The 19,692-nt window shown below is 37.1% G+C and overlaps 1 protein-coding gene across 1 annotated transcript in view; it reads left to right on the top strand.

Annotated features, from left to right (window-relative positions):
• KDM1A (lysine demethylase 1A) overlaps positions 1 to 19,692 on the top strand; it is a 103,365-nt gene that overhangs the window by 11,750 nt on the left and 71,923 nt on the right. The window contains 1 exon segment of the mRNA XM_037828233.1: positions 11,867 to 12,032. Coding sequence (XP_037684161.1) covers positions 11,867 to 12,032 — 166 coding nt within the window.

The raw sequence follows: 19,692 nt of genomic DNA, 5'->3' as shown, positions 1-19,692 counted from the left end.
GGGAAAATGTTCATATTTAACATGAGAGTTTACACTAGCCAGCATGTATAATAAGTCTCTGAAACTTCTGGCCAAGTATAGGTAAATGTCTTAAGCATAAACTTGACCAGCTTGCTGTTTGTCTCTGAAAAATACTACATTCTTAGAGTGAGAAGGGCAAAACAGAATAATTATAGAATGATCTCTTACATAGTTTTCATTATTTTTAATGTCAGGTCTTCAGTTATTTTAATTGCTGATGTTGCAAACTGTGCTATTGTTTTGTTTTGTTTTTTTAATACAGAACTTTAAATCTAGTTTATGTTTTGTCTGTCAAAATTTGAACTGGAATCTCATGATTTTTCAGTATTCTGTAGATGATGATAAACAGTTTTCAGATCAAGTTATCTATTAAAAAAAAAAAAAACCACCCAAAACATATACTCCTTTTTCTCCCCTATTATTCATTTTACTTTTTGTCCCCCCTTTTTTTACTCATCTGTCTATACACTGGATAAAGGGAGTGTGAGCCACAAGGTTTTCACAATCACACAGTCACACTGTACAAGCTATATAGTTATACGATCGTTTTCAGGAATCAAGGATACTGGATTGCAGTTCAACAGTTTAAGGTATTTCTTCTAGCTATTCTAGTACACTAAAAACTGAAAAGAGATATTGATATAATGCATAAGAATAACCTCCAGAATGACCTCTCTATTCCATATGAGATCTCTCAGCCACTGAAATTTTATTTTGTTTCATTTCTCTTCCCCCTTTTGGTCAAGAAGTCTTTCTCAATTCCACGATGCTGAGTCCAGGCTCATCCCTGGAAGTCATGTCCCACGTTGCCAGGGAGATTTATACCCTTGAGAGTCATGTCCCACGTAGTGGAGAGGGTAGTGAGTTTACCTGCCAAGTGGGCTTAGAGAGACAGGCCACATCTGAGCAACAAAGGACGTTCTCTGGGGGTGACTCTTAGGCACCATTATAAGTAGGCTTATCCTCTCCTTTGCAGTAACAGGCTTCATAAGGGCAAGCCCCAAGATCGAGGATTTAGCCTGCTATAATGGTATTCCCCAATGCTTACAAAAATATCAGGAATTCCGCAGGTGGAGATGTTTAACTTTTCCACATTTTCCCCCAGGCCCTCAAGGGGGCTTTGTAAATACTTTTTATTCTCTGCCCAGATTACTTTGGGATGTATTGGGGTTTCATGCTGCCCTGTACAAACCAAGCAGATCTTGCCCCTTACTCAAGGTTCCATGTAATTATGGTGTTTGAATTAACTGACTATACAAGTTAAATTATATAGCATGCTACAGAAAGTACAGATTTTGCCTCAAACATCTCTTCCCTTGACTCATACAGAGGTTGAGGTTTTAAATAGTCAAAATCATCCTTCTCCCTTTAGTCTGGTTTACCTTAGTTCTTATCAAGTCCATTTCGTTCTTATCTCTAATTGAAGTCTGATCTCTTTTTCAGTTTCTTTAACATTTGCTGTATGGGGTAATGCTGACATTCATAGGTGCTGAATTCAGGCTCTGAGTCTCTGGTGTCACACAGATACCGGAAGTTACAGGGACCCACCAGGTTATATACAAACGGCTCAGCATCTCAGAATTTAGAGATAGCCATTACAACTCATGAATAGATATGACCACAGTAAGAGCTTACAATCTAGGAACCTTTACCATAAGCCTTCCCCTGATAACCTATGCCCTCAGATTCAGTTCTCAGAGTTTACACATTATAATTAGTCCATCTTAGTGAGGCGTTATGTTTGTCTTTTCAATTCTGGCTTATTTCACTTAACATACTGTCCTCCAGGTCGGTTCATTTAGGTGCATACCTCACAACTTCATTTCTTCTTGCCGCTGCTTGGTATTCCATTGTATGTATACACCACAGTTCACCATTCCATTTATCAGTCGATGTACCCTTAGGCCACCTCCATCCATTGCAAATCGTGAATTTAGCTGCCATAAACGCCAGTGTGCAATGTCCACTCATGTCCCTGCTCTCAGTTCTTCCGAGTATATACTCAGTAACGGGTTTGCAGGACTGTATGGCAACCCCATAGTTAGCTTCCTGTGGAACCACCACACTGCCCTCCAGCTGGGCTGTGCCATTCTACTTCCTTACCAACAGGGAACAGGTAAATCCCTCTCTTCCACATTATCTCCAGCACTTGTTTCCCTCTGTTTGTTTGTTTTTTTTAATAGTTTTATTCACACATCATAGAGTCCACCCTAAGTAAACAATCAGTGATTCCCATTATAATCACATAATTATGCTTCCACCACCACAATCTATATGAGGATATTTCGCCAAAGAAAGAGGAAAAGGAGGAAAAAAAAATGAAGAATAAAAATACAAAAGATAGAAGAAAAATGAAAAGAAAATACAATGAAAAGGTCAGACAACAATACCACCACCAAGAATCCCATGTCATTCCCTTATATCCCCCTCATAGACATTTAGCTTTGGTATATTGCCTTTGTTACAATTAATGGAAGCATCTTTTAATGTAATCGTTAACTATAGAATCTAGTTTGCATTGATTGTGTTTTTCCCCCTATACTGTCCAGTTTTCAACACCTTGCAGTGTTGGCATTCATTTGCTCTCCATTTAAAAACATTCTTATATTTGTACATCTAATCACCATCATTGACCACTTTAGGTTTCGCTAAGTTATACAATTTCAGTCTTTATCTTCTGTCTTTCCTTCTGGTGTCGTATAAAGCCCCTAGCCTTCCTCTTTCAGCCCTACTCAAACTCATCTTTGTTCAGGGTACTTAACAATATTATGCTACCATCACACAGTATTGTGCTATCCGTTTCTGGATCTATACAGTCAATCCTATTGAATCGTCTGGACTCCTTCAGCATCAAATGTCTGATCTCTAACCTCTTTCTGTCTCTTGATAACTTGTGTTCTCAACTCTCTAATTTCACTCATCATTGTTAGTCCATGTTAGTGAGACCATACAGTATCTGTCCTTTTGTTTCTGGCTGATTTCACTGAACGTAATGTCTACTTTCTACCATTTTGGATTTTATATGTCATATCTTTGTTTTTATTTTTTTCCGCTCTCTTTCTCTTTTTACTCTTATTGATAGTCTTCATCTCTACACTGTTCTCCAAACCTGTCTCTCCTGTCTTTTCCTATCTGCCTGTAGTGCTCCGTTTAGTATTTCTTGTACAGCAGGTATCTTGTTCACAAACTCTGAGTGTCTGTCTGAAAATATTTTAAATTTTCCCTCACTTTTAAGAACAGTTTTGGAGGACAGTTTCCCTTTCAAGGACAGTTTTGCCAATTCTTGGTTGGCAGTTTTTCTCTTTCAGTAACTTAAATATATCATACTGTTGCTTTCTCACCTCCATAGTTTCTACTGAGAAATCTGCACATAGTCTTATCGAGCTTCCTTTGTATTTGATGGATCGCTTTTCTCTTGCTGCTTTCAGAATTCTCTTTGTCTTTGACATTTGATAATTTCCACATTACATGTCTTGGAGTTGGTGTACTCATATCGGTTCTGTTTAGGGTACGCTGCGCTTCTTGGATCTGTAATTTTATGTCTTTCATAACAGATGGGAAATTTTCAGTGATTATTTCCCCCGTTATTCTTTCTGCCCATTTTCCCTTTTCTTCTTCTGGGACACCTATGACATGTACATTCGTGCACTTCATGTTGTCATTCAGTTCCCTGAGACCCTGCTCATATTTTTCCATTCTTTACCCTGTCTTTTCTTTTGTATGTTGAATTTCAGATGTCCTGTCCTTCATCCAATTCATGAATCCTTTCTTCGGCCTCTTCAAATCTGCTATTGTATGTCTCATTGTGTCTTTTTATCTCTTCTGTTGTGCCTTCCATTCCCATAAATTCTGTTAATTGTTTTTTCAAACTTTTGAGTTCTTCCTTATGTTTGCCCAATGTCTTCTTTACATCCTTCATCTCTTTTGCCGTATCTTCCCTCAACTTATTGATTTGATTTTTTGAATTGATTTTGGAGATTTGGTTAATAATCAGTTGTTTCAATTCCTGTATCTCAGTTGAAATGCAAGTTTGTTCCTTTGACTGGGCCATATCTGTGTTTTTCCTAATGTGATTTGTAACTTTTTTTTTGTCTAGGCATCTGGTTTCCTTGATTACCCCAATTAGATTTTCCCAGACCAGAGGCTGTATTTGATATCAGGTTTCCCTGAGGGTGAGACCCAGAAGATTGTCAGACTTTCCTGTGAGGTCTCTAGACTCTGTGCTTTTCCTATCCTGCCCAGCAGGTAGCACTTGTCAGCCTGCAGCTCCCCACCAGCATAAAGAGGTACGGCATATTTAATTCTCAGTGGACCCTATCCCAGCCAGGGACCGAGGGTGTCAGAAGCCAAGTTTAAGCTGTTTCTATCCATCCACCCCACCCAGGCCCTGGGGTCTGCGTTCTTTGAGGGAGGGCCCCCACAGGAACTGGGCCCTAGCCCCCCTTTTCTTAGGGCAGATAAGCCCTTTAGGGAATTGTCTCCTACACTTGGGTTTTTCCTTTGAAGCTCTGACTGTCTTAACTCCACCCTTGCCTGGGTCAGTGCTTACAATTGAAACTGCCTGACACTTTCTCTAATGAGCTACTTAGAATGAGAGAAAAAAAGGGGGGGGAGGGGTAAGAATCCCCTTTTCAGAGCCAGTCCCAGTCCTCAAGTTCACCATGGAAGACCGGAATTTTACCTGGTTCTGCATGCCCCTTTTCTTGGGACACAGCTGTTTTCCAGTATTCTGATGTCAGCAGACTCCAAAAATCTCTGTTTTTATATATATATATAATGCAAATATAATATATGTATTTTATATATATTTGTGTGTCTGTGTATTTTTTTTTTTCCCCCTGTCATCCCTGCCTCCTCTCTGCCCAGATAATCTTCCAGGTTCCTTTCCTGCTTTCCCCAGGTTTATCTTTGCTTGTAGCATGTCTTCAGTAGTCCAAATTTGTTAATTAAAACCACAGTTGAAGCTTGATTAAGCTACATTCCCTTGCTCCCAGCAGGGACTGCTTTTTCCTACAGCAAAGTTTTGCAACTCAGGCTGCCATGAAGGTGGGGGAGGGGTGCCAGCTCCACGGTTTGGGAAGCTTTAGTTACAGTTCTGTGCTATCATCTCAGCCGTTCCACCCATTCTGAGTGGTGTACGATGTTGTCCGGTCATGGCTGTTCCCCCCATCAGTTGTTCTATTTGCTAGTTGCTTTAGGGGACTAACTAAATTCCATACCTCCCTATGCCGCCATCTTGCCCTGCCTCCAGTAGCATGCTGCTTTGACTACTGTAACTTTGTAATATGCTTTAAAGTCAAGCAGTGTGAGTCCTCCAACTTCATTCTCCTTTTCCAAATAAATTTGATGATTGGCTTTTCCATTTCTTCAAAATAGGCTGTTGGCATTTTGATTGGGGATTGTGTTGAATCTATAAATCAATTTGGGTAGAGTTGACGTCTTAACTATATTTAATCTTCAATCCATGAGCATGGAATGTCCTTCCATTTATTTGGGTGTTTGATTTCTTTTATCAGTGTTTTATAGTTTTCTGAATACAGGTCCTTTACATCCTTGGTTAAATTTATTCCTAGATATTTGATTTTTTTAGTTGCTATTGTGTATGGAATTTTTTCTTGAGTTCCTCTTGAGATTGCACTTTACTAGTTTATAGAGACACTATTGATTTTTGCATGTTGATCTTATATCCTGCCACTTTGCTGAACTCATTTATTAGTTCTAGTAGCTTTATAGTAGATATTTTGGGACTTTCTAAATATAGGATCATGTCATCTGCAAATAGTGAAAGTTTTACTTCTTCCTTTCCAATTTGGATGCCTTTTATTTTTTTTCTTGCCTAATTGTCTAGCTAGAACTTGTAGCACGATGTTGAGTAAGAGTGGTGATAGTGGGCATGTTTGTGTTGTTCCAGATCTTAAAGGGAAAGCTTTCAGTCCTTTACCATTGCATACAATGTTAGCTGTGGTTTTTTCAAATATGCCCTTTATCATGTAGAGGAAGTTTCCTTGTATTCCTATCTTTTGAAGTGTTTTTATTAAAAAAGGATGCTGGATTTTGTCGAATGCTATTATTGTGTCAATCGATATGATCAGGTGGGTTTCCCCTTCGATTTGTTAATGCGGTGTATTATATTAATTGATTTTCTTGTGTTGAGCCACCCTTGCATACATGGAATAAAACCTACTTGATCATGGTTTATGATTGTTTTAATGTGCTGTGGTTTAGATTTGAAAGTATTTTGTTGAGGATTTTTGCATCTATCTTAATTAGAGAGATTGGTCTGTAATTTTCTTTTCTTGTATCTTTATCTGGCTCTCTTCATTTTTTGGGGAAGAGTTTAAGCAGGATTGGATTAATTCTTCCTGGAATGATTGGTGGAATTTACCTGTGAAGCCTTCTGGTCCTGGGCTCTTTTTTTTAAATTCAGTTTTATTGAGATATATTCACATACCATACAGTCATCCATGGTGTACAGTCAGCTGTTCACAGTACCATCATATAATTGTACATTTATCACCCCAATCTATTTTTTGAACATTTTCCTTATACCAGAAAGAATCAGAATAACAGTAAAAAAATAAATAAAAAAGAACACCCAAATCATCCCCCCCATCCCACCCTATTTTTCTTTTAGTTTTTGTCCCCATTTTTCTACTTATCCATCCATACACTGGATAAAGGGAGTGTGATCCACAAGGTTTTCACAATCACAGTGTCACCCCTTGTAATCTACATTGTTATACAATTGTCTTCAAGAATCAAGGCTAGTGAGTTGGAGTTTGGTGGTTTCAGGTATTTACTTCTAGCTATTCCAATACATTAAAACCTAAAAAGTGTTGTCTATATAGTGTGTAAGAATGTCCACCAGAGTGACCTCTCGACTCCATTTGAAATCTCTCAGCCACTGAAACTTTATTTCATTTCATTTCACATCCCCCTTTTGGTCAAGAAGATGTTCTCAATCCCATGATGCTGGGTCCAGATCCATCCCTGGGAATCATATCCTGTGTTGCCAGGGAGATTTACACCCCTGGGAGTCAGGTCCCACGTAGGGGGGAGGTGAGATCACCTGCCAAGATGGCTTAGTTAGAGAGAGAGGGCCACATCTGAGCAACAAAGAGGCACTCGGGGAGGCTCTTAGGCATAAAGCAGGTTTAGCTTCTCCTTTGTAGTAACAAGCTTCATAGGGGCAAGCGCCAAGACAGAGGGCTCAGCACATCAAGCCATCAGTCCCAGTGTTTGTGAGAACATCAGCAACAATCCAGGTGAGGAAGTCCAACACCTCTGCATCCTCCCCCAGCTTCTCAGGGGGCCCCAAATATATATTTTTATTCTCTGCCCAAATTACTTTGGGATGTGTTACTATTTCACTGTAACCTATATATATCTACCACATCTCACTTTCTATTCAAAGTTCCGTGTAATTGTGGTGTTTGAACAAACTGACTGTAGAAGTTATATTGTTTAGAAAATATGGGTCCTACACCAAATAAGCGTTTCTTCCCTTGGTCTCACATGGAATTTGAAGTTTTAACACACAGTCAGTTTCACCCTTTACCCTTTGGCCCAATTTGCCTGGGCTCTTTTTTGTTGGGAGGTTTTTGGTGACTGATTTCTCTTTACTTGTGATTGGCTTGTTGAGGTCCTTCAAAATCTTTGAGGTTTGTACTCAGGGAAGAGAGTTCCCAGCCCTTTGGGTTCAGGGTATCTATTCCTTGTTCTCAATTTACTTTTTAGAGTTCTTTCAGATGATTTTTAAACTTTTTATCAAGTGTGGAGACTCTTTACGAAATAAAATTTTATGAAAATTCCAAAATAAAATACTGTTTCTCTGTTTTGTATTACAAGTTTGAATTTATAGCGTTTATTATTTTTGTCAGCCTATGAGGAAATGAGGCTGTTTTGATGAAACCAAATTTTGAGATTGGAGGTTATACATGATGGTCTTGTTTCAGCCTTAGAATACAATTTTATTTCTGTATTTTGTTTTGTTTATGAAGTATTCTGAAGATCTAGTCCCAATTCACATGATAAGCATATAAGAAGATTGTATTGCTTGCCTTGCCATCTCAGGACACTTTCTCAGTTGAACAGAGATGACAGAAGAAACTTCATTCTTAGTTCTATCCAAAACTGAGTTACCCAAGTAGTAGAAGTCATTGTGTTGGTGGTCTCTAAAGGGTTGAGGTTTGATTTAACACATATCACTGGGTATTTTATTTTTAAAAATTAAGTCAATAAATGAAGTCTTGAAGACCCTGGGGTTCTGTGGAATACAGTTTTTAAAAAATACTACTTTTAGGTATTTTTGCTGCTACCTTTAGGTATTTTTCTAATCTCTTTTTTTCTTGAACTAAGAACTCTAGACCAGCCTTTATTCAAGTATGTTCCTTGTTAGTAGGTATTTACTTCATTAAAACATTAAACAGTGTTAAAAAGATTGTTTTTCACAGAACTCTAGTCTAATGTGCATACCTCCACCTCTGCTAGGGGGAGCCTATAAAGAATATTAGTGTTTCCCAAACTTGATCTCAGATCACTTTGTCCTTCAAAGGGCGTAGTGTCTCATGGAACATTCTTTGGGAAAATTGAAACTACTGCATAGAAAAGATCTTGTATTATTTGTGTTTGTTACAAAATTCACACAGTGCCCATCTCCATTGTAGGCACTTTGGATTGGAGACAGGGATCAAGGTAGGACTGATCTTTTGGTGTAGGGAGGGGTCAAGTCAAGCACTGATGAAGGGGTAAAAGGAGAAACAGAACTGCATACAGTAAACATATAGTGCATTTTCTGACCCCCCCTCTTCCTCTGAAGCTTTTTTTCCTCCTTGCCTCTTCTCTTCATCCACTGTCCTGTCTCTGATCTATTCTTACAGTTTATCTCAGTTAGGATAAAGTTTAGTATCATCTATGTTTTGGATGGTCACCTGAAGGGGTCAGTTATTTGCAACTAGATTTTCAGCTTCTTAAGGTCAGGAACACTATCATTCATAATTGTTTTTTCCATTGTGCCATGCACTTAGTGTTCAGAATTTGAGTAGCAATTGTTTATATGTTTAGTAAGATTCTTAGAGCGTGGGTAAGAATTGGTCAATTTAACCTTAATTTTTGTTTTCATTTTCTAAACCAACCTTATTTTTAGCAAAACTCTTCTACCTTCCCTAGTTGCACTTCCCAACCCTTCAAATCCTGCACTCATGCCATTGAAATAATAAAAAAAAAAGACAAAATAAGAGCAGCCAACCATCTGAAGCAATTTCGAATGTATTTTGAAAGTTAAAATAGATTATATTCACAGGAATCTACAGGACTATTCATTTCAGAAAACCAATACCTTAAATTTGTTATATGTGGAAACCATGTTGTCTCTGTCTCCACATCTAATAAATATTTTATTTTATTCATTTTAATCTTCTTATTGAATCTGTAATAGAGAGCTGTGGTTTCTATGGCTTCCCTGGAGTATTTATTAATGAGAGTCACATTGACAATTTACCAGGATTCTAATGTTGATGGCTATTTATAATGCCATATTATATATTTTGGCAAACAGGCCCATAATATAGTCTTCCCTATCCTACACACCAGAATCTTCCTGTTCTAGTTTGCTAATGCTGCCGGAATGCAAAACACCAGAGATGGATTGGCTTTTATAAAAGGGGGGTTATTTGGTTCCACAGTTACAGTCTTAAGGCCATAAAGTGTCCAAGGTAACACATCAGCAATGAGGTACCTTCACTGGAGGATGGCCAATGGTGTCCGGAAAATCTCTGTTAGCTGGGAAGGCATGTGGCTGGCATCTGCTCCAAAGTTCTGGGTTCAAAATGGCTTTCTCCCAGGATGTTCCTCTCTAGGCTGCAGTTCCTCAAGAATGTCACTCTTAGTTGCACTTGGGGTATTTGTTCTCTCTTAGCTTCTCCAGAGCATGAGTCTGCTTTCAGCGGCCGTCTTCAAAACATCTTTCATCTGCAGTTCCTGTGCTTTCTTCAAAATGTCCCTCTTGGCTGTAGCAAGCTCGCTCCTTCTGTTTGATCTTATATAGTGTGCCAGTAATTTAATTCACACCCACCCAATGGAAATTATCGAATCAGAGTCATCACCCACAGTTGGGTGGGGTGCATCTCCATGGAAACACTCAAAGAGTTACAATCTAATTAACACTGATAGGTCTGCCCACACGAGATTACATCAAAGATAATGGCGTTTGGGGGAACACAATACATTCAGACTGGCGCACTTCCACAATGAAACATTCATTAAGACTGCTTCCTCTTTCTACCACTAAACTAGTTCTCGCCTTTATAACCAGAGTAGTAAGACCTGTAGCCTTCATTTCCACATCACTTAATTTGTTGTAGAAGGGATTTTTTGTTTATCACTCTACTTTCTTAGATCACCAGTTATTTTTTTAAGGAAATACACCTTTTCTTAGTTTCAATTTTTTGCAACTTTTGTTTTTCCCACCTTCATCTGGATTCTGGAATCCTTTTGCTGTTTCCCCACGGATTAGTAGTTAGAAGTGCAGGCTTGGCATTAGACAGACTTGGTATTCTGGTTAATTATATTTTTGTTTAACTGAAGCTTATTTTAATCTTTTGTTGAAACTTGTAGTATGTGCAGTATAGTGAGCTTGATCTGAACTGATGCAAGGTTCTTTTGTGAGGGTTTTTTTTTTTTAATTAAATTTAGTTTTATTGAAATATATTCACATATCATACAGTCATCCATGGTGTATGTACAATCATCTATCTGTTCACAGTACTATCATATAGTTGTGCATTCATCACCCCAATCTATTTTTGAACATTTTCCTTACACCAGGAAAAATCAGGATAAGACTAAAAAAAAGTAAAAAAGAACACCCAAATCATCACCTGCATCTCACCCTATTTTTCACTTAGTTTTTTGTTCCCATTTTTCTACTCATTCATCCATACACTGAATAAAGGGAGTGCTATCCACAAGGTTTTCACAATCACACTGTCACCCCGTGTAAGTTACATTGTTATACAATCGTCTTCAGGAGTCCAGGCTATTGGGTTGGTGTTTGATAATTTCAGGTATTTACTTCTAGCTATTCCGACACATTAAAACCTAGGAAGGGTTATCTATATAGTGCATAAGAATGTCCGCCAGAGTAACCTCTTGACTCCTTTTGAAATCTCTTCAGCCACTGAAACTTTATTTCGTTTCATTTCACATCCCCCTTTTTGTCAAGAAGATGTTCTCAATCCCACGATGCCGGGTCCAGATTCATTCCTGGGAGTCATATCCTGCATTGCCAGGGAGATTTACACCCCTGGGAGTCAGGTCTGAGGGGTTTTGTTTTTAATAATTACCTGTTATGAGCTTGTTCTTTGTTCTTTGCTTATTTCCCTTAAAATTTGAAGTCAGACAGTTGTATAAAAATGTAGCTTATGAGGGGTGACAGTGGGATTGGGAATGCCATAAGGACCAAACTCCACTTTGTCTAGTTTATGGATGGATGTGTAGAAAAGTAGGGGAAGCAAACAAACAGACAAAGGTACCCAGTGTTCTTTTTTACTTCAATTGCTCTTTTTCACTCTAATTATTATTCTTGTTATTTTTGTGTGTGTGCTAATGAAGGTGTCAGGGATTGATTTAGGTGATGAATGTACAACTATGTAATGGTACTGTAAACAATCGAAAGTACAATTTGTTTTGTATGACTGCGTGGTATGTGAATATATCTCAATAAAATGATGATAAAAAAAAAAATTTGAAGTCAGAAAGCAATTCTCATTCAATGATGGTTCCAAATAAAGACCTTGATTTTAGATGTTCACTGTATTTAGTTTTCGCTGCTATAATCTCCATATAGGTTGAGTACAGAGAAATGGATGAAAGCTTGGCTAACCTCTCAGAAGATGAGTATTATTCAGAAGAAGAGAGAAATGCCAAAGCCGAGAAGGAAAAGAAGCTTCCCCCACCACCTCCTCAAGCCCCACCTGAGGAAGAAAATGAAAGTGAGCCTGAAGAACCATCTGGTGAGTTCTAGTATCCAGTCACAGTTTTATTTCCTCTTAGAAATAAGAATTTTTGCACCATGATTTTTGTCTTTATCTTTGGCTTATACTCTGATATTGGGGTTCCTGCTATGCGTGTCTTAGTATATGTGTGTGTCTAAACATATATACATACATGCATGCATTCATGCATAGTGGTACTGATATATTGTGTGCGTGTGTGTGTGTTTCTGTACACATAGGAGGAAAGTGAAGGATGGGGGTGGAACCATAGTGGCAGTATAAGTTGGTTAGAAATGGGAAAATAAGTGATTAGAGAAAACATACAGAAAGTCAAATCCAGAGAACCAAACCTCTCAGTGACACCTCTGATACAGAATTTAGTGATGGAATGGTACTAAAATTGTTCTGGCTAAATTATGTATTTACCACATAGATGTTTTGTGATAAAACCTTCTTGTGTGGATCAATTTTGAAAAGTGCCTTGTTGTGGATCAATTTTGAGAAGTGCCTTTTACTGGTAAACAAATGTGAGAATACATTCTAAAGTCAAAAGGAAAAAGGCCTAAGTGCCTGTTTGTGTTCATTGAGCCCTCCAGCCAGAGGAATGGTGTAAGAAAAAGCTATGAAGAGATTCTAAGCTACACAAGCTTTCTTATGATATGGAAAGATAATTGAAGTAAGAAGAAATTCACATAGCTGTAAGGAATTCTCATTACTATCTCATCAGTCTTGAGTCCTAGCTTTTTGAGGATATGGGGACCAATCAGGGATACCCTTCTCTTTTAGAAAGACAAAGCAAAAACAAAAGCTTAACAGATTTTTCAAATACCTTTTGCCTTAATGACCTTTCATTAACTCTCCTTGACTCTGAATTTTTACTAAGTTCCTCTCCTTAAAATAATTTTTATGTTTGCAGTAGGTCCAGGCCCTTTCATCTCACCAATTCTTTTAGTCTCGCACCTTTCAAAACAAAATGTTTGTTTCATACTCCATCTTCTATTTTGTATGACTTTTATAGGTACCCAGATTATGACATATTTGAGAAGTTTTATCTTTTGTTTTAACATCTGTTTTTTAAAGGTCTCTCTCCTCTATGATGTTATTCTAAATAATCAGAAGCTGTTCTATTTAAAAAAATCAGTATTAGCACTGATGTTGATTATAAGTCAAGTATTAAACTTGGATTTAGGTCTTATCAAATAAAGTCTGGCTAAAACTCAAAGATAAAAATTTTTAAGTAACAGTGACTGTAATAAAGTAATAAAGGAACATAGTTTGAGCACATTCAGAATAAGTTAGAGTAGATGAATTCTATATGAATTCATCTTAAGGATCAGTGTTTTCTAAGAGTGGTTTTCCTAAACTTTATTAAAATGACTTCTTGGGCTACTTCTTGTTGAGAAGTTTCTAGTCTTTGATATATTATCTCTGCAACAGTGTCCCTGAGGCAAACTGTAGCCTCTGTACCTCAACAATCCCTCTCTCTTTTAATTTTTTCTTCCTCTTTGCTCCTCTCTCTAGTCTTTACATTTAGTTTTCTTTCTTTCTTTCTGTCGTTGTCTCCATCTCTTTCCTTTCACCTCTCTGCTCTTCTCCTTTTATAATTCTTGCCTTTTTTTTTTCTACTGTGCTATGTGTGAACCTGCTAATGAGATACTTGGAGATAACTCTTTTGATAGCTGTCATAGCTCAAGAGGCTGTTAATCTTTTAGTTCAAGGGCCCTCATTATTACATTAGTATGATCTGGTAGCTCAGGTGCTGCCCCACTCTCTTTTTACTGTGATTGTGTCTTCCCTAAATACCTGATTTATTGTAGGTAAAAAAAATTGATAAACATTTTCTTTGTCCTCTGAAAGTTTTAAACAAATTTTGGTGTTTGGTATTTTCTTTTTTGTGAGAGGTTTTAAATTTTGTTTTGTTTTTTATTTCATAAATGTCAGACACTATCCCCACCAAAAATAAGTGTCCTAGCAAAGGGATTTAGGATTTGGGAAATTGTTTTTATCCTCCTGTGTTCTAGTCAATCCAGTGGTTTAACGATATTTTTTGGGAAAGTTGCAGTTTTGTTTCATAGGTTTAGGATATCTTCTGTACTCCAAAATGTGTTGATAAAGCCCAAACTGCCAATATATTATTTGTGGTTATCAAAATAAAGGTTATCTTTCCTTTAAGACAAAAGTTTTTGAAAAATTCTGGGGTGAATGCAGGAAGTACTTTTCCTAGGAAGCAGTGACAACTTAATGTCCTATATAGTTTAGAAATAGATTAGCGCCCAGATGGTGAATCATAAAATATTACTGCGTGAGTTCAAGTATTTAGAAATTGTCTACAGTTGAGAGCTCTTGTTTTTAGAACCAGTTTTTCACTTGAGAATTTTCAGTCAAAAATTGAATGGAAACATCACCAAATGGGTATCTTAAAATCTTGAGAGAGAAGATTTGGGTTTGTTTTTTTACCAGACTTTTAATTTCAATCTTTTTAGGTAATAACCAACTAGAAATTAACTTATTTTCTTAAAATATGTAAGGTTTACATACCTTTCATTCTCAGCATCTTTTAAATTTGTTTAGAAAACTTGGCTTTGCTTTTCATAGGGTTAATCTTAAGAAAAATAAGATATTTTGTTAGTTATGAAAGCACAAGGTGTTCTGAAGTCAGTGGGTTGAATGATTTGGCTGGAGGAGGGTTCTCGAGTAGAGTACTTAGAGGAAGGCAGAAAGGAAGGTTGGAACCATATGATAGCTTTGGTTGCCAGGCTAAGGAATTTGGACTGGATGTGTTTTAAGCCCTGGGATGGTTGAGTTAGGGGGGCACTGAAGTATTTTGAACAAAGGGAGTTGTACTGAAATCCGTGTTTTGGAAAGATCAATTTGCTATTCTCTGTAAGGATGAATTAAAGGAGTAAAGAGACTGGGATTGGAGAGATGAGTTAGGCTATTGCTATTTTAGTAATTTGAGTTTAGTGGACTTTGGTCCACAGAAGAATTCTCATTATGAAAGTTGAATTTTTATGGAAATAAGAGGTTAGATTTTTTTGGGTTTGTATTGTTTTTCTATTTGTATTTATTTAATGAGGAAGAAGTTCTCTTTGTTTTGGTTCAAACACTGTTTTTAGATTTGTTTTTTAACCGTAAGTTTCTGTGGTATTGTAGCCCTGTGGTAGTTGCCATGGTAAAGAATACATTTTTCATACTTAGTCATTGCTGTTTATATTTTTTTTTTAATTTCCATTTTAAAATTTATTATACTTGTGAGTGTATTTGTTTTAGTAAATGATATTTTTATTTGGTTTCCTAGTACTTTTTCTATAAAAATGAAAGTGCTTTTCAGGTTATGGCAACTTAACCTGAAGAGGTTGTCTTTGGAACTGAGTGTGTTTGATTATTCATAATGTCACATAACAGTGGAGCTGCTATAAAATAGAGTAAAATCTCATTCAGTTGGAATGGACTGGCTTTTAACAATGGGGATTTATTAACTTTCAAGTTTACAGTTGTAAGGCCATGAAAATGTCCAAATTAAGGCATCAAAGAGGATGATACCTGACCATCTGGGACTCCTATCAGATGGCCAGGCACATGGCGATGTCTGCTGGTCCTTTTCCCAGGTTACCTTGCTTTCAGCTTCTAGCTTCAGTGTCTTCCTCTGTTTCTGTGTGTCCTTTCTTAGATTCTCTGGGGACTTTTTCTCTAACTTCTCTTGGCTTTTTCTGTGAGCTTCCTTGCTTTTATTCTCTTATAAAGGACTGCAGTAAGAGGATTAGGACCCACCCTCTTGGGGCGTTCCTCAACTGAAATAGCCTAATTGAATGGTCCCACCCACAATAGGTCTACACTCACAGGAATGGATTAAAAGAACATGAACTTTTCTGGGGTATATAACAGTTTCAGACTACCACAGTCTACCCTCTGGAACCCCAAAACACATATTCTTTCAATATTCAAAATATATTCATTCCTTTACAGTATCTCAAAAGGCTTAAATCATTTTGGTAACAATATTAAGTACAGAGTCTCATCAAAATTCATTACAAGTGTGTTCTGTCCTGGGGCACAATTGTCCTCCAGCTGTGGACCTGTGAAACTTAGAACGCAAGTTATCTACTTCCGGTATACAAAGGAAGGACAGACACAGAGTAAAGGTTCCCGTTTCCAAACAGTTCGAAAACCTGCAGGGCATACTTCACTAGATTTCAAGGTCTGAGCGTCATCTGTAGAATGATGTTTTGTCCTCTGGACTTGATAGAGTGGCAGTCTTTCCTTTGCCGAGGGCTTGTACACATTGGCTCTGCTCTCTCCAAATACTAGGGTGAGGGCTCCAACATCTCCAAACATTGGGTTGATTGCCTTGTTCTCTGCTCCACCCTCATCGAGCATCGGTGTGTCAGCTGGTCTCTCCACAATCTCCAGGGCACAGGCTCATCCCCTCAGAATAGTAGAGTGGCAGCCAGACTCTCCTCAGTCTCTGAGGTACAGGCTCAACCCCCTTAGTACAGTGGGATGGTGGCCAGACTTGTCTCAGTCCCCCAGGCACCTGAGAACTCTGGAGTGGTAACACTCTTCCTGAACAATGAGGCAGAAGGCCTATCCTCTGCAAGCTCTGGCGGCATACTCACCCTTTAAAGTTAAGTACGTGAGTGGGTCTGCTGTTCTGTCCCAAGTTGTCTTTGTTCCTCAGCTTCAATTGTTCTGCCTTTGTCATTTTTCCTTCACTCTTTCCCTTTTCTGTCTCTTTTAATCCAGGCTGGCAGTGGTTTCAGTTCATACAGCCCCTCCATTAAAGTAGCTTGCTGTTGGAGAAATGCCCTTTTCAGTTTATCTTTTATGCCTTAGATTATTACTCAGTGAGTTTCAAATAAATGAGGTTTCACTATAGTAGCTAATTTGCTAGCACTCAGCTTTTAAATTTTAATACAAAACACAATTTAGTCTTACCTGCGCCCCACCTCATAGCAGTTGAAATTTACCAGAAAAACTTACTAGTAGTTCCTGGATTTAAATTTTGTATTGAAAAACTGTTTTTACTAGAGGACCCTGGTTTGGGAGGATATCTTCTCTTTTGAGTTAGAGATAGCTTAGTTGTGCATAGTCTGAGACATTTATGGAAATTTCTTTTTTAATAAGTAAAAGGAAATTTGAAATGGGCTGTTAACATGCTTTTCTCAAGACTTCTTTAGGTTAATGGATTTCTCAATGGAGATGTCAGAAGTATGTTTAAAATATTTATATATGTGTGTGTCCATGTGGTACCATTTTTCCAGGTTCAGTGATGTACTAATACTCTTTAATGAAACTCAGGGATTTCCATTAAACCATTGGTTAATTCTTCAGACTGATTTTATTAGATATGCTATGCTGATTGGTGACAGTTCTATACTATAATCTATTTTATTGAATTGCCATGGGAAGAATCATGTTTATCTACTTGCTTATATTCTTACTTGTACCGAAGGAAGTGCCCGGTCTCTTCTCTATTTTGCATGCTAATTTTGGAAATATGTGTATATATGTGTGTATATTTTTTCAAAAGAGTTATAGGCTACCAAATAAAGTGCAAAATTCTTTGATGTGAGAGATTGGTGTAACAAAAATTTTTGTGTGGTTTTAATAAATTTGGATCCCTGTTTATATAATAGTCATAATGTGAGTTGAACATATTAAAATATTTTTTTGACATCAAAAGAGATGCAACTTGAAGTAGTAAAAATGCTAAACTGCAGAAAATATATAAACTATATGTATATGGTTAGAAGAATTTAGTTTAAAATCAATGAATTTCTGTTGTAAGTGCTGTTAATAATGAACATAGCCATATGACAAAAGACTCCAAAATTTGATGAATTGCTTATTCGGTATAGCAGAAATTTAAGACATAATTTTTTAACTATCCTTTAGTGCTTCCTCTAGTTGAATTTGACCAGAGAAGAGTCAAAGGCTGACTTCCTTATTTTAAAAGAAAGAGTTGGCAGTCTTAAATTTTCGCCTTATGTTTGTACGCTTTTTGCTTATAAGGCTGCTCAATACCTCCCCTGCAAGGCAGTCAGTAACAGGCATGGGTGGTGTGGTTGCCAGGTATTGAGTTTGGCAGCATGGATAGTTATGGTCAGAGTTCAGGTAAACAATTTTGTTTTTTATCATGCTGTAACTGTTCCCAGGTAGGCTTATCCCAGGCTTTTCTCCTTGTTCTCTCTCCATGCCTACAAATGGAGTCAGAGAGCAGAATTCTATTACATTCCCATACCCTATAGGAGACCCTCTTTTGTAGATTTACCAGAAGTGGCTGGGAAATTCATTCTTGACAGAGTTGTTTATGTTGCCACTTTGATTTGCTAGTGTAAAATACATGCCTGAAATCATTTGAGTTCTATTACATGAAGTATTATGCATACATGCAGAAAACAGAAACTAGGATTAATTTTCTTACCTTTTTTTTTGTATAGCATCATTTCAGTGTTCTGGTTTGGAACTATGCTCCAGAATAACTTACTGGAGGGCTGAGAAAAAATGTTCACAGGCTGAAAAGGTAATCTAGATCAATTCAACAGAATTCTTATAAAGCACTTAATATATACTGGAATTGTAAGAGATATTTAAAATGGACCAAGGTAAATAGTACTGTACAACATGGTCCCTGCCTAGAGAGAATTTATAGCCTAGAATGAAACATAATTGTATATATAAATGTGTAATAGAAGGCAAAATACTCTTTAAATGCTAAGTTTCAGTCTGAAAGTCCTAGAGAGACTTAGAGATAGAAAGAATAGGGGAAAAGAAATCTTCCCAAATAAATCCTTTTTGGCTTACTGGAGGTTTAAAAACAAAAAAAGGTAAGGGATTGGTAGCATAGAGAAAAAAATTTTCAATAAGATGGAAACATTTTCTATACATGGCAGTTCCTCATTCACTTTATTCTGCACTCATTAATTGTACAACCACAGTATTTTGTTCCAGGAATGGTGCTGGATGATAAAGGGTTCAAAGAATGAAAACTAGGTCCTCCTGCAAAGAATTCACAGTCCAGTTTAGGGTTAAAGACATTAATAACTGACTACAATGAAGAGTGAAACAATACAATAAAAGTATACAAAGTATGATTAGAACTCAGAAATTGTTTTAAAAAAAAAAGTTTCTTCCCCAATAGAATTTTGGAAGTTTCTCATTAAACATGAAGGAATGAAGTTGGGCTTTTATGAAGCAGTTTTAGACCCTGATTTTTAACTCTTTACTGCTTTTGGCTGAGAAGAACCATTGGAATCAGATATACCAGTTTCTTGTTTGGTCTTGGAGAAATTGAGCTGCTTTTCTTAATGAGTGATTTTGTTTCATTGATTGTTTTGTCTTTTTATTAAGGCAAAATTGTTATTTGTTTAGCTGAGTAATTTTATTTTTGTAATTTCTTTTTATTCCTTTTGCTACTATCCTTTATTTAGTCTGATTGCTTTATAATAAAAGAATGGGATACTTTGTCTATGAGAATTTTCTCATCTGTAAAATGGGGCTTATGGGGATCAAATGGGAAAATCTAAAATCAACCTTTATGTATAACTGTCTTGTTTTTTTAGTAAGTACAGAATTGAACCAAGAATAGAGTGGATTGGTATTTTATTCAAGGAAAAAAAGCAGGTCAATTTATGGTCCAGCACAATATACATATGCTGCCACTTTTAAAAACTGGAAG

Source organism: Choloepus didactylus, chromosome 2, assembly GCF_015220235.1.
Source record: "Choloepus didactylus isolate mChoDid1 chromosome 2, mChoDid1.pri, whole genome shotgun sequence".
NCBI classification, from domain to species: domain Eukaryota; kingdom Metazoa; phylum Chordata; class Mammalia; order Pilosa; family Megalonychidae; genus Choloepus; species Choloepus didactylus.
This window is presented reverse-complemented; position numbering and strand designations above follow the sequence as displayed.